Below are 14,137 nucleotides of genomic sequence, written 5' to 3'. Positions count from 1 at the left end.
CTCTTGCCTCTCTCTTTTCTATACTACAGGGTGAAGTGGTGACAGCAGGTGTTCTTGAGTTTCTCCACTTTCTATACTACAGGGTGAAGTGGTGACAGCAGGTGTTCTTGAGTTTCTCCACTTTCTATACTACAGGGTGAAGTGGTGACAGCAGGTGTTCTTGAGTTTCTCCACTTTCTATATCCCAGGGAGAAGTGGTGACGGCAAGGCCTTCTCGTGCCTCTCTGTTGTCTATATCCCAGGGAGAAGTGGTGACGGCAAGGCCTTCTCGTGCCTCTCTGTTGTCTATATCCCAGGGAGAAGTGGTGACGGCAAGGCCTTCTCGTGCCTCTCTGTTGTCTATATCCCAGGGAGAAGTGGTGACGGCAAGGCCTTCTCGTGCCTCTCTGTTGTCTATATCCCAGGGAGAAGTGGTGACGGCAAGGCCTTCTCGTGCCTCTCTCTTTTCTATACTATAGGGTGAAGTGGTGACAGCAGGGCCTTCTCTTGCCTCTCTCTTTTCTATACTATAGGGTGAAGTGGTGACAGCAGGGCCTTCTCTTGCCTCTCTCTTTTCTATACTACAGGGTGAAGTGGTGACAGCAGGGTGTTCTTGAGTTTCTCCACTTTCTATACTACAGGGAGGAGAAGCAACAAGAGGATGAACACAAGATAAAGTGTCTTCATCAGGCCCTTCTTGCCTCAGTCTAGTATGTTAAAGGGGAAAGAGGCCAGCCCAGAAGGTCTTCTTTGCACTCATGCTGCGTCCTTAACAAGGCACCGGAAATACAATGTGGTCTCCTCTCACATCACCAGACAATAAAGACACAAAGCCCTCATTATGGAATATTTGCCGCCCACTGAGGTTGATGCAAAATATTTCCACTGAACAGAAACTACCCAATCAAAACGAAGAACAAAAAGTACATTAACTCTGCAAGCAAGTCAGGGAAAAGCAGCGCAGGGGCCCAATGTTCCTGCCCAGTTGTCCACTTTCATAAATTGGTCCTCTTGATCAGCAGGCAGAAGTGTCCCTCCCTAGCAAGCGTGCTGGTGCCTGTGTCCCTAATCCTCAGGGCTGTGATAGGTCACCGGATGCACCACCCACACCCGCCACGAAAAATGCTCCAAGTTGAAGACCAGCTAACTCTTAACAACCTTTTTGACATGAAGGTGCCATGTCGTTTTAATGTGGGCACTCCATTCCCTTGCCTCCTTTTACCAACAACATTCACATGTATACACAATCTTATCCCCGACAATGCCACTCTTGGGTCAGGCTTGAAAGTCGCAGAATTAGCAATCTGCAGCTTGACCTGGGGCACAAAGTAGGGAAATGCCTAGACAAACAAGCCTCCAACGTTCCAGGATTGCCCGAGCACACTCCCGGGGCCCTCATGCATAGAACATTACATTGTATGGTAGCTTACAATTCTCAAACTCTGCATCGGAAGCACAACCCAATTATCACAACACTTAGCAAATATCTCCCTCCTTGATTTTCCAAAACCATGGTCCACCTAACCGGACTGACACGCACCCATGCCATCACAAACCATTCTTCCCACGATGCATTCCACCCGCCCTGTGTTCATAGCATATATTTCCAGCTTTCCCAACCTCTTATCTCCCGTCGCTATTTTCTTTCTTCCAGTAGAGTACGGTCTGGATAACCCTGGCGGGGCAGAGTGCAACGCTCCGCAGACACCGCTCAGTGGTCGGATCATAAAAGGGTGGTGATTTGGCAAAGTATAAAAGCAAACATACACTACATATAGAGGAGGCGCAGCCTGGTAGTGGGTCCTGTGACAACATGACAACTGCTCTGCAGCAGTACAGGGATGAGTAAAGGCTAAACTGCCTTCTCAACCCCACACAGCAGTGATCCCAATGAAAGACCAAACAAGTGTAGCCCTACAGGCTTACATTCATTGCCTCGTTTGCTAGCGCAGGCAAAGGGCAGGCTATACCTTCAGTAGGTTAATAAGCAGGTACCAGTACTATCCAATCAAATACTACAAGGACTCCAAAATAAAAACAAGTCCAGTAAAGGCTCTATGAAAAGGTAATTTGTGTTCCATTAGCTGCAAAATAAAAACAAGTCCAGTCAAGGCTCTATAAAAAGGTACTTTGTGTTCCATTAGCTGCAAAATAAAAAACAAGTCCAGTCAAGGCTCTATAAAAAGGTACTTTGTGTTCCATTAGCTGTCACGGGTGCACAGGTGATCTTAGAACCTACTATGTGCCACCGCAGATTTGGCACTCTAGAGGTTAGTAGACTGGTTACACTAGGCATATGTGTTCACTATGATTTTGGCATGGAGCATTTTGAAAAGGGTGGGTCCGATTAGCACACCTCCCTTTCAGAAACAGAATTCCCCACGTTATTTAACGTTGATAAAAATCTAAATACTTTGGGCTATCCTACCCTCAATAAATAGCATTCTATCATAGGGCCACATTGGCAGGGGACTCCCACACCCTCTCCCTAATTCATGCCCCACAGTCCACCATTCGGCCTACACCATGGGATTATGTAATGAGTATTATGGGATACTCAATGGAATCCCAGTTTATCACATGGCAGTCTGCACGGACCATTTGCATAGCGCAGAGCAAACAAAAGATAGGCAGTTTATAAAAAGTGATTGTACAACAGAAAACAGGAAAAAGGGCACAACACACTTTCAAAAGGGAGCTTCGCTTATTCAAAAAGAAAGTCTGGCCCACCGCCTTGACTGTTGAAACAAAAGCACCATGTGCAATTTCCAAAGATAAAAACACAATTCTACCTGCTGGAAAACATGATTTTCGATCACCAATTTAGCTGAATATTGGTCCTAACTTTTGAAAAATATTTTTACCAAAAACGTTTATTTAAGGGGCAGGCCCTTCATCACAACCATGCCCACGGTAAATTAAACCCCCTTTGAGTTTGGCTAGCTCTTTAAAAAGTTTGCATTTTGAGCATGGTGTGCGTGCGCCACCTAGAGGATGATCCAGGGGGGGCATTCAACAGCCATCACTAAGAGGGAGCTAAACTTCCAGAAATCTGAAATTCCCAGGTCTCTAGAATTATGAATTTAAGTGAGTGCAGGAGTTTGGGGGGGGGGCGGGGATGATTTGCGAACTAGTGCATGCCTGGAGCCACAGCTGCAGCGAGAAAACTGGATATTGCAAAGGCTACATGGGAGACGCAGCCCATTGGTTGCAACCACTGCAGTGAAGCACTCGCCCCTGCATTGTGGGGAAAGCCACACAACAGCCGTGCTCTGCTTGCAGGAGGAGCAAGAGGGGACTGGAGTGTAACGCAGCCGCGTAGAATAAGGAGCATGGGGAAGTTATCTTGTGTTCTGGTGGCACAGGTCCGATAGCACAGCGAGTAGAGCGCGCGCTTTGACATCTGTGCGGAGCGCAGGTTCCAATCCCGGCAGGGCCAAACTCAGCATTTCATCCTTCCGAGGTTGATAAATGAGCACCACACAGCGTGGGTAATACCTGAGGGTTCGTAGCGCTATATAAATGCTACATTATTATTAAATGAACGCGCCGATTCAGGGGTGCTGCCCAAACCTAAATGAAAGTGTGCAGCGTGGGTCACATACGACAGACACCACTTTACTCAAGGCCCCCGAACGTGCGCATCACGATACTCGTCACCATCGGCTTGTTTACACTCAAAAGGAAATTCTGAACCTAAATATGTATTTGGTCAAACATGTTTTGCGTCTCTTGTTCATTTAGTAACACGTGGGAGAACTGCTCGTATCCACCCAACTGGGCTCAGCAGCCCTTCTTGTGCACGTGCGTTTTTCCATCAGTGAAGGTATACTTTAAGAAATGGGGGAAAGCGCCCGTAGCCACAGGCGCTCCTGCAACCCTGCCCCGCCCTCCAGAGGGTCTCTAAAATCAGTCTGCTCCTGGATAGAAGCGTTTCCCCTTTCGGTTCAATGTGTTCAGCATTTTATTTTGTTAAGTGTTAAAAGGGGTACACATGTTAAGTTGCAAGCACACTCACACAGCACACCATGTCTTACTCGCCAAGAGGCCATTATCACTCGCCAATTTCTAGTGGCGAGAGCACACTTTGAAGCCTGGTATTCAAGTAAGGTTCTTTTCGTTTTATTGATTTTTAGCTTTGTTATTTTCGGAACGGGTATTTTTTGCCTCTTTTTTTAGTAGTCTTCTGACTGCAGTTAGTTTGACTGTGTATTATTGGGTGCATAGATTTGAAATCCCTTACATTATGCAGAAGAGGAATATTTCCCAGAAGACCCCAACCCCGCCCTCCCCAGTGGGGGGTGTAATCCTGGAGGGGAACGTTCCATGGATACCCCCAGAGAATACAAGAGCATGTTAGAGCCCGCACCGAGAAAGCTCTATCACGTAGGAGGTGACCTCGCCCCAAGTTCTAGTGCTCTTGGTCCGAAGACAATGGCCTATAAAGAGGGCATAAGGTCACACAGCCCAATGGTAAGGGCTCTAACACTATCCAAGCTCATGCAGGGGGGCTGAAAGGAAAGGCTCAACTCGGGCTTCCAGTGGCTAAGCTTGTCCAGGTCTCCAGGCTTTGTGCCCAGTCTGTACACATCACAAAGGGACGAGCCTCGAGCGCTGCTTCTTTTTGCTGATAGATTTTTATCCATCAGCAGTGATTATTGGATACCGAAGCTTGAGCCTCATTACTCCATCTTCTCGGGTTGAGTATGTAGTCGTGGGTTTGGATTCTTCTTGGTCTGTGTGGTCTTGTCACAGTAAGGCTGGTTTCACAGGGTCTTCGCAGTGATGGGCCACGGGTAGCGGTCGAAAGGGGTTTGCAGTGGTGGCAGTGAGTCTTCTGATCAGAGGGTTCGGGTTCTGATCCAGTCCTTGGCAGAAGTTCTTACTCAGCTTCGCTAGACGTTTGGCCAACATCTCGATGTCCAGGTCTCTGTGAAGGTCTGCTATCCTTGTGAAGATGGGAGCTCCAGACGATATCCACAGGACCTTGTTCTGGACTATCTGAAGACTCTTCCAGTGTCGCTCATGGCAGGTCATTCATGCTGGGGAGGCATATGTCAGGATTGGTCTGATGATCGCCTTGTAGACGTTGATCTTTGTCCGGAGGGGCATGGACTTGGTCTTCAGGAGTGGGTACAGCGCTGCCATCTTTCCTGTTGCCTTCGGCTGAGTCTTCTGGATGTGGCTTTCCCAGTTGAGTTTGCTGTCCAGGGTCACACTAATGTAGCGGCTGCTGCGCTCCCATTTGATGGTCTCCCTGTTGAGGCTGATGTGGGGGTGCTCCTTGATCTTCTTTCTGGTGAACAGCGTTGCGGTTGTCTTGCTGGTGTTCAGTTCTATCCTCCAGTCGCTGTACCACTTCGCAGTGGTATCCAATGAAGCTTGCAGGTTCTTTGCCACTTCCTTTTCGCTGAATGACTGGGAGATGACTGCAACATCGTCTGCAAACAGCGTCAGGTCGGTCTTGTGGAGATCTGTCGGGATGTCGTTGGTGAAGAGGTTGAACAGGAAGGGTCCGAGGTTCGATCCCGGTGGCACGCCTGCTCGGATGGGATGTGATGAGGACATCTCAGACCGCATGGCGACATGGAAGGTGCGGCCTCCCAGGTAGCTTGCAATCGTTTTCACCAGGTAGTTTGGATATCCCAGGTCAATCATCTTGTGCAGCAGTCCCTTGTGCCAGTCTCGGTCGAATGCTTTGGCGACATCCGGGAAGACGATTCCTGTGGACATCTTGATGTTGAATCCGTGGCTGATTGGTGTCCACCACTCTCAGTAGCTGATGAGTTGTTGCATACCTCGCGCGGAATACAACCCTTTATAGGCGGTTAGAGCCTGCACTGCAAGCTTGTGGACTGGCTAGAGAGCTGGAAACTGACACAAACGAATGAGAAGCATGGAATGTGGGAGCCTGCATGCTACACTTACTGATTGGCTAATGTTCAAAATAAGCTTTAAAGCTCAACCACACAGACTACGCCAGACGGTAAGGACCTAGAAGCAAAAGTTGCCAAGGCGCGCAATATTAGAGTCATTACCACACAGTGTAGCCCAAAGGGGAGGGGTATAATGCTACTAGTACCCACCTCCGGGGCAGGATGCATGTGCCCTGTTGTCCAGGGCACTTATCTCTGGTTTATTGTGAAATCAGGGTGGGGGTTAGAGCGTTGCGGGAATGACCTTGTGCACCGTCAATATCAGGAAGAAGGCAGGAGAAAGAGGGTGGTGGTGGTTGAGGTATTTGGTGAGAGCACCAGGGCATTGAGAGCAGACAGTGGAGGAGAGGGAGGGTGGTGCTGAAGCAAGGCATCAGGCAGGTAACTCACGACCCAATGGAGGACTCTGGATTGGTTGAAACTCAGGAATCTATCAGGATATAGAGCCCAGAAATTAGCCAATGAAACACTGCCACGTCACTCCCTGGGGTCACTTCCGGCCCATAACTGGTGCGGTCCGATAACACTCGTTAACAACCTGCTAACCCAGGGTTGGAATGCCATAGTTGGAATGAAATTTGTCCTGATGGACAATTGGCAAGGGGACACATTGAGCACTGAGGCGGAATGATGGATGAGAGACATCTGGCTCTGCAACAGTGGTTAAGGCCCTCTTTGGAACCATCGTTCACAATGGCCATGACAACATTCCAAAGTTAGAAAATAGTGACCACCTCTGCATTTGGGGAGCTAACGGGGCCAGTAACGGCTCACCAGCCCGACCCTAAGGTAGGTACCAGCGAAGCGAGGGCCCTGGAATGTGCTCAGAGCCATTACAGGCTCTGTACTCTCCCAAATGTGGAGGTATCATTATTCGCAGGCTGGCCCTCAAATAGCTTTAAAGTATATATATTTGTTAACAGAACATGGACTGCCCACATACTATAGTGACCAGTTCTCTGCAAAAACGGGACCAAGGTGGCCTCAGCCTGAAATGGGATCAAGTCTCTTTTATATTTCCATGGCAACGAGGGAGCCCGGAAGGAGCCAGGAGGAAGAGCCAACAAAGGCTAGTTGAGGGCAGACAGACTGTCGCTTGTGAGACTTGGGGGGAGGGGTGATTGCAATGGCCCGAGAAGCAGCAAACCAGCAAAGAAAGAAATGGCAGACCCATTGGAGAGGCACCAGAAGCTAGACCAGAACGTGGGTGTGATCTCCTGCGTCCTCCCGGTTGAACGTCACCTCCCCTCCATTCGGGTCTAAGAGTTCCCTGCGAGGATGCTTCTTCCATATTCATTTGCATATTGAGAGCACGAGAGGGGAATCTTTATTTTATACCCTGAGTGTAGTGGGAGTCCGGAGGTGAAGGATTCTAGGATACACGTCAATTCCCTGCTTAGTGAGGCTGGGGGAACGTTTGCCCAAAACCCCCGTGACCCTAAGCTTGATGAGACTCCAGTGGAGTAAATTACAGGAAGTTGTGATTGGATGCTCTGGGAAGTCAGACAAAGGAGATGGACAAGAGGACATGTTTTTCAACAAAGTGTTTTCATTAAATGAATAAATGCCTCGTCTGTCCCTAGCTCTAAGATGATGGATTTTCTTCAAAGAAAATAAAAATTGCGTCCTCCATCCAAACCAATTCTAACCACCTATCGTTTGTCCCTACCACTAATGAGAAACTGAAACACTCTTTGCCTAGGTAAGACTAATCAATCCCCTTTTTCTTGGCTTGTGGTGGCTGGCTTCCGACCTCCAGCCAATTGTGTGCAACTTGGTCGTCGGCGGAGGCGGCTTCTCTGTTTCTAGCTGGAACCTCGACTCTGACTTCGTGGTTGGTGGTCTCCTGTTTCGGTTCCTCCTGTTTGCAACCAACAGGCATCGCTCCTGCTGTACACCAGGGTCCGGTGTCAGTGGCAGTTGTGTTTCTTGGTCTCTCACCAGCGATTCTCGGGCTCTCCACCTTCCTGGACTCAGCAGCGTTTCTGCAGGCCTCCCGGTTTCCTCCGCCCACCACGCGGTCTGTGTGGCCCTGCCTCCAGGCTCCTCCTGGAAGAGAGACTTTCCTTCCTCTGCAATCTGGTGCAGGCTTCAGCCTCTTTCCCTCATGCTGGTTCTTCCCCATACTGCAGGTGTCACGTGTCCTTTATGTTCCTTCCCGAAATAAGAGTAATGGCTCTGTGGGTCATAAACCCAACCATGCACATTTAAAGGGCCCTTTACCACATTGTATTGCTTTTATCCCATATTGCCAACAAACACTTGTGAGTCTGTGTTACAAAATACTTTAGCAAAACCCTTACTTGGTGCTTCCTTGTCCCCCAAAAGGGGGAGCCTCAGTAGGATCCCGCTTACCGAGGAGTTAAGTGTAGCAGGCTCACCTCCCCAGTCCCAAAAGGGATGTCTCCCCCTTGGGGAGAAGGGACACATTCCCTAGATTTGTCACAGTGCTCTGAGCAAACGGACATAAACTAGGGTACATTCGTATACTATTTGTAGTCTTCATCTGTGTGCATATTTTCACAGTACCCATAGAAGGTCCCCATCCAAACGATTTATAGAATATTCTCAGTGAACACATCAACTATTTGCAGGTATGACAGAGGAGGAAAATGCATAACCCAACCATGTTGTCCTAGCCACTGGGAACTCCCCAGCCTTATATATCACAGACTCCTACAACAAGTACATCTTGCAAGTCCTTTTAACAAGGGCTCTTATTGCCGACAATAAGAACTCCAACCCTCTGACCCATGAGGGGCCTTTACAATAGGCATAACCTCCCCATTCTAGGGTACATGTCTGCAACCCGCGCCTCTTAAGAGGCTTTATACTACGTCTCCCATGGGCCATCACCATTGACTATACTGGCTAGGGCTGATGGGTGCTGTATTCCAAAATATCTGTTGAGTCAAATCTCGAAGACCCCTGCCCCTGCAAACTTACCAAGAGTTCACACTATATACCCTAGCAAGTGAAATCTCTGGATTCCCTTTATATAAACCTCTGACAACAGACACAAGAGCAAAAAAGGAGGCCCTCTTAACCTTTGCAGAGATTACTAATGATGCAGCGAGCCTGGTTGTTGAGCTGGCAGAGGCAATACCCGGGCGCGGGGGTCAGGAAACTATACACACATCATCGCAACACCACGCCCCTTTCACCATTATCAACGTGCCAAACACAGTTCAGTTCCGGTGACTTACTTTGCTCATCCAGGACTTGCGCTTGCACATGGCTCGCCGCCGCTTCACAGCCTCCCACAACCGCCTCTGACCTGTAAATGCACAAGAACAGTTAGTGACCAGTGTTACAACAGCACACAAACCTCTTACACAACTCAGGTGTTCAGATTACAGGGGGTGGGTGAATCACTGTGCAGCAGAGGTACTGACATGAAAGGGGGCAAGAGAGGCATTAAGTGCCATGTAGTAAACAGGGATGGGGGTGGTAAAGGAAAGCAACAACAGAAATAAACTATGAGAGAGAAAAATAGGAAAAGGGACCAACCTGGTGGCTCTGTGGTAAGTAGAAGAAAAAAAAAAGCATCTGCAGCGTGGCCACTGCATTTATATTTTTATTTTTGCAATCCTTGATGTAATTTTGTGCCTGTAGTATCCGGTGCCTCCCCCCACCCTCCCGCCGCATCCACATCAGTATTGCTGGCTCACACATCAGACTCCCAGCCCTCCCTGCGACCCCAATTGGCCCCTGCAGGCACTATTAGGTTATCGTTCCAGGGCAGCCCCGTGCCCGTGCAGCCCCACCGACTCTGTGTTTGCCCATGTTCGCCTGTGAAGAGTGCCGCCGGCAACCAGCAACAAAAAACAAAGGAAGTGTGGTCTGGGTTGGGTTAGGAATAAAGCAACCACTGTATTCCAAAAACACTACCACTCCCCTTATATACACAATATACTTGTGCCTACTGTTGTGTTTGCATTTATGGTTTACCCCTACTTGCCAGGTGTCCCAAATCTGAGTGTTGCTGCTTTTGCTGTTCTACCCTCAATTTAATTTTCTCCCACTTGCCTGGTGTCCCTAATCTAGGTGTTGCTGCTTTTGCTGTTGTACCCCCAATTTAGGCTTTTCTCCCACTGACCAGGTGTACCAAATCTAGGTGATGCTTTTGCTGTTGTACCCTCAATCTAGGCTTTTCTCCCACTTGCCAGGTGTACCAAATCCGAGTGTTGCAGCTTTTGCTGTTGTACCCTCAATAAGGCCGTTTTACCACTTGGCAGGTGTCCCAAATTTAGGTGTTGCTGCTTTTACTGTTGTGCCTTCAATTTAGGCTTTTCTCCCACTTGCCAGGTGTCCCAGATTTAGGTGTTGCTGCATTTGCACTTTAAATGTATGCTTCTCTCCGACTTGCCAGGTGTCCCAGATATAGGTGTTGGCTGCTGCTGCTACCCTTAATTAAAGCGTTTCTCTGACTTGTGAGGTGTCCCGGATTCAGATGTTGCAGCTTACTGTTTGTGCCCCCAGCTTGGGCTTTTCCCCACTCTCCTGGTATCTCAGGCCAAGGTTCCTTGACTGACAGCTGTGTCTCCAGTCCAAACCCTTCACCCACCGCTGGTTCCTCGTACTCCAGCTATCCCTCACCGTAGCACAGTGCTTGAAGCTTAGGCACTACCAATCCCCACCGACATGTCCCCAATGCACGGGCTGCCCATCTTCCATGGTACCACTGCAAGGGTTCGCCCCTCCAACGCTTCACATGAACCACAAAGTCTCTACCACCTTAACGGACAGCTAGTCACATCGTTCGTCCTTTCTCCTGGCAGAAACCAATCTTATTAATAATCACCTAACAGAACCAAGTCCCATAGCCAACTGTAAATTCCACCACACTAACTAACCCACCCAGAGGTGTTGAACATCTACTCACCAAACCTACGCAAAACTACAACCACCTAAAGTTAGCCGGAAACTTCTCTGGGAAATTCACCAACTTCAGAAGAAGAGACCAGAAGACGGACTACATCGCTTGCTATCTCTTCACATACGACCACTCGTATGGACGGACCACCAACAGCAAACAAACCCACAGGCAAGAAGCGAAACAAATACAGACCCCACAAGGATGCCAAACGCAACACGACGATTGATAACCCACCCTGACCCGGAAAACACCATGAGCAATACCCCAGGAAGAATCAATGACAAACTTAAATCCATTATCCTCCAAACGCCCTACACCACCAAAGACTGGAACAAAGGATGGGCACCAATACTACTCACCAGCCGATACGAACCACAATCAAACAACCCTGCCATCAATTTAATCACTCTACTCGACGAAGAGACAGAGCACCAAAGAACTCCCCCTCCCAACAGGCACAACCAGGTGAGAACCACCAACAATGGAAACCCGACCAACAACACACTGAACCGAACTGACAATACAAATAACAGGCCAAAAGGAAAATCACACAAACTACACTGCAGCCTGCTCAACGTTCGATCCATGGCAAAGCACTCTTCAGAAATCCATGACCTTCAAAGCAAAGGAGGCACAGGCGTGCTCTTTCTTACAGAAACCTGGTTTCCGGACAATTACAAAGCCACTGCGAACAAAGCCATACCGGTAACTTCAAATTAATACACACCAATACAGAAACCCAAAGAGGAGGAAAAATCGCAGTCATACACAAAGAACACATCCGCCCCACTCAAACCAACTGATGTAGAAAACTGTGCATCCCTCGCATCAACATCAAACTCAACGACCAAGCCAACATAGTATTCCTCCTGATCTACAGACTACCATCTTCCAACCACAACTTTGCAACAAAATTAGCAGACTCTGCCACCATCTTATCAACCTACCATGACAACCTAGTCATACTGTTAGACTTAAACATTTGGTTTGAAAAAGAAAACGGAACCACAGCGAACTCACTCTGCGCATTCTTGGAAACATTGCATTTGAAACACATAGTAAATGGATCCACCCACAACACTGGAGACACCATTGATACAATCTTCTGCACAGAAGGACTATGCACTTTAATGCCACCTACACCAATGGCATGGAGTGACCATTACTTGATAACATTCTACATCACTCTCCAAACCCACCTATTGGCCGGAAAGGAAATAATCCATGATGACAACAAAAGAAACTGGAAGAATCTAGACCTAGAGGCCTTAACAAACTTACTGGACACGATTGAACCGAACAACACAGAATCCACAAAAACCCTAGACGCAGCAGAAAACACTCAACACCTGGATCACCAAGGCCCTAGACCACCTGGCAACAGTAAAACCATTCAGAGCCACACCAAAAAACCTGGCTGCAAAATGGTTCACAGAAGTACTGAGAGAATTAAAAAAAAACAGCTGTACAAAAGACAAGGGACGAAACAGAGATTACAGCAATACTGCCCTGCCTAGAACCAATCACAGAAGAAATTTTCGCCACACTGATCAAGGGCACCAACCTTGCAGGATCGCCAAGGGACCCCTGACCCCTTGACATCTGCAAAGGAATCCTCAACAACAGAACCCCAGAGGCACACTTCCGGAACCTAATGAACTTCTCACTCAAAAAAGGAATCGTACCATCCGCCTTCCAATCGGCATACGTCAAACCACTGATTAAAAAGCAATCAGAAAGCGTGGAAGACCCGAGCAACTACAGACAGATATCCAACCTGCCCTACCCAGAGAAGATCCTGGAGAACCGTGTGTACAAAAACCTACTTAAATACGTCAAAACAAACGTAGTACTCGACCGGTCACAAGTTGGCTTTAGACCAATGAGAGGAACAGAATCACCACTCCTATCAATATGGGACAACCTGAAAATAAACACAGACAACAATGCCCTATCGGCCCTCATACTATTGGACACAATCATCCACACAACACAAATAAAAAGACTGTTGGAATGTTCTATACAGGAATCCGCACTAAAGTGGCTTACCTCATTGCTCTCAAACCGAACCGAAAGAACCTAACTACCACCTTTCATCTCAAACACCAAAACTATCTCCTGCAGAGTCCCACAGGTATCCAGTCTCTCTGCACTGCTTTTCAACGTCTACATGTGCCCACTGAGGAAAATCATTCGTACCCAGGGACTAACCGCCTATAACTACGCAGATGCCACACAACTGATTGTGAAGACAAGAACAACCCAAGAACAATACAACCGCCTCAACAATTGCCTCACAGACATCTACAACTGGATGACAATGAACAACCTCAAACCGAACAAGGCAAAAACAGAAATAATGCTCTCACCCACAGAAATTAAACACAGGCAACCAAAAACTAAAATGGCCAGCTGGCATGGGAACGCAACCGGAGACTACCAACGTAGTAAATAACCTAGGAATACTCATGGACAAAGGACTATCTCTGAATAAAGTTTGTCAGGAGGGTTCCAGAAGATTTATAAAAGTGGTTAATTTCTCAAGCAGAAGAAATTATGTTAAACGTTTATGTTTAAGACGAAGAAGTTGTTTTGAACTTTTTCTAGAAGTGGAAATACAAAGACATGTTACCTAAAGTCAATTATTTGTGAAAGTCCAAGTGGAAGACTTTTGGAGTCAGGGGAACTTTTATAATTCAAGCTTGGATACAAAAGGAACTTGTTTATTTGAATTGTTGAGAGAAAAATCATGCTTTGAATCTGGGGAAGGGGAACATATCCCGGTTACAAGGATACACCGTTATTGGGTCTGTGTTGAACTTAACTGTTAATTCTGTAACATTTTGAAATGCCATATGTTTCCTTTACAAGTATGATTTATGTATAGGTTTGAGGGACAGGTTCCTGTTGTTAGAGTGTTTCCTTTAGTTTATTTTGATAGGCAGGGAAATCATCATTATGTTAGGTATAGGAGAGTTTATCAAACCTTTTAAAATTAATAAAATGGCATCTTGTGAAAACCCTTTACCAAGTTGTTCACTTCACATTTCTGGCCCCTCACAAGACCATGAGGCTAAGTGGACATGGCCTATACAAGAGAAGCAGAGTGAGGGAGAAAAACAGAGCAGGCATGGGTACAAGAGAACCAGAAGGATCCAGAACAGGGTGGGGGACTAAGGAACATCAGTAGCGCAAGGAGTGCAGTTACATGATTCAGCGATTGCCAGGAGAACTGCTGAGAGGGTTAAGGCCTCAGAAACCAGGTGGTCTATTCCAGCTTTTGCATAGTGAAAATGAAAAACACAAAAATGGAGGCAGATACTGGATCTCGGATATCTTAACA

The 14,137-nt window shown here is 47.5% G+C and overlaps 1 protein-coding gene across 7 annotated transcripts in view; it reads right to left on the bottom strand.

The window, feature by feature from the left end:
* TNK2 (tyrosine kinase non receptor 2) overlaps nucleotides 1-14,137 on the bottom strand; it is a 503,525-nt gene that overhangs the window by 259,705 nt on the left and 229,683 nt on the right. For all 7 annotated transcript variants that reach the window (XM_069617503.1, XM_069617505.1, XM_069617507.1 and 4 more), the window contains exon 3: nucleotides 9,122-9,192. In XM_069617503.1, coding sequence (XP_069473604.1) covers nucleotides 9,122-9,192 — 71 coding nt within the window. The remainder of the gene's footprint in view (nucleotides 1-9,121; nucleotides 9,193-14,137) is intronic.

Source organism: Ambystoma mexicanum, chromosome 10, assembly GCF_040938575.1.
Source record: "Ambystoma mexicanum isolate Mex_15411 chromosome 10, UKY_AmexF1_1, whole genome shotgun sequence".
In the NCBI taxonomy this organism is placed as follows: Eukaryota; Metazoa; Chordata; class Amphibia; order Caudata; family Ambystomatidae; genus Ambystoma; species Ambystoma mexicanum.
The sequence above is the reverse complement of the archived record's forward strand: the minus strand, read 5'-3'. Positions and strand labels throughout refer to the sequence as shown.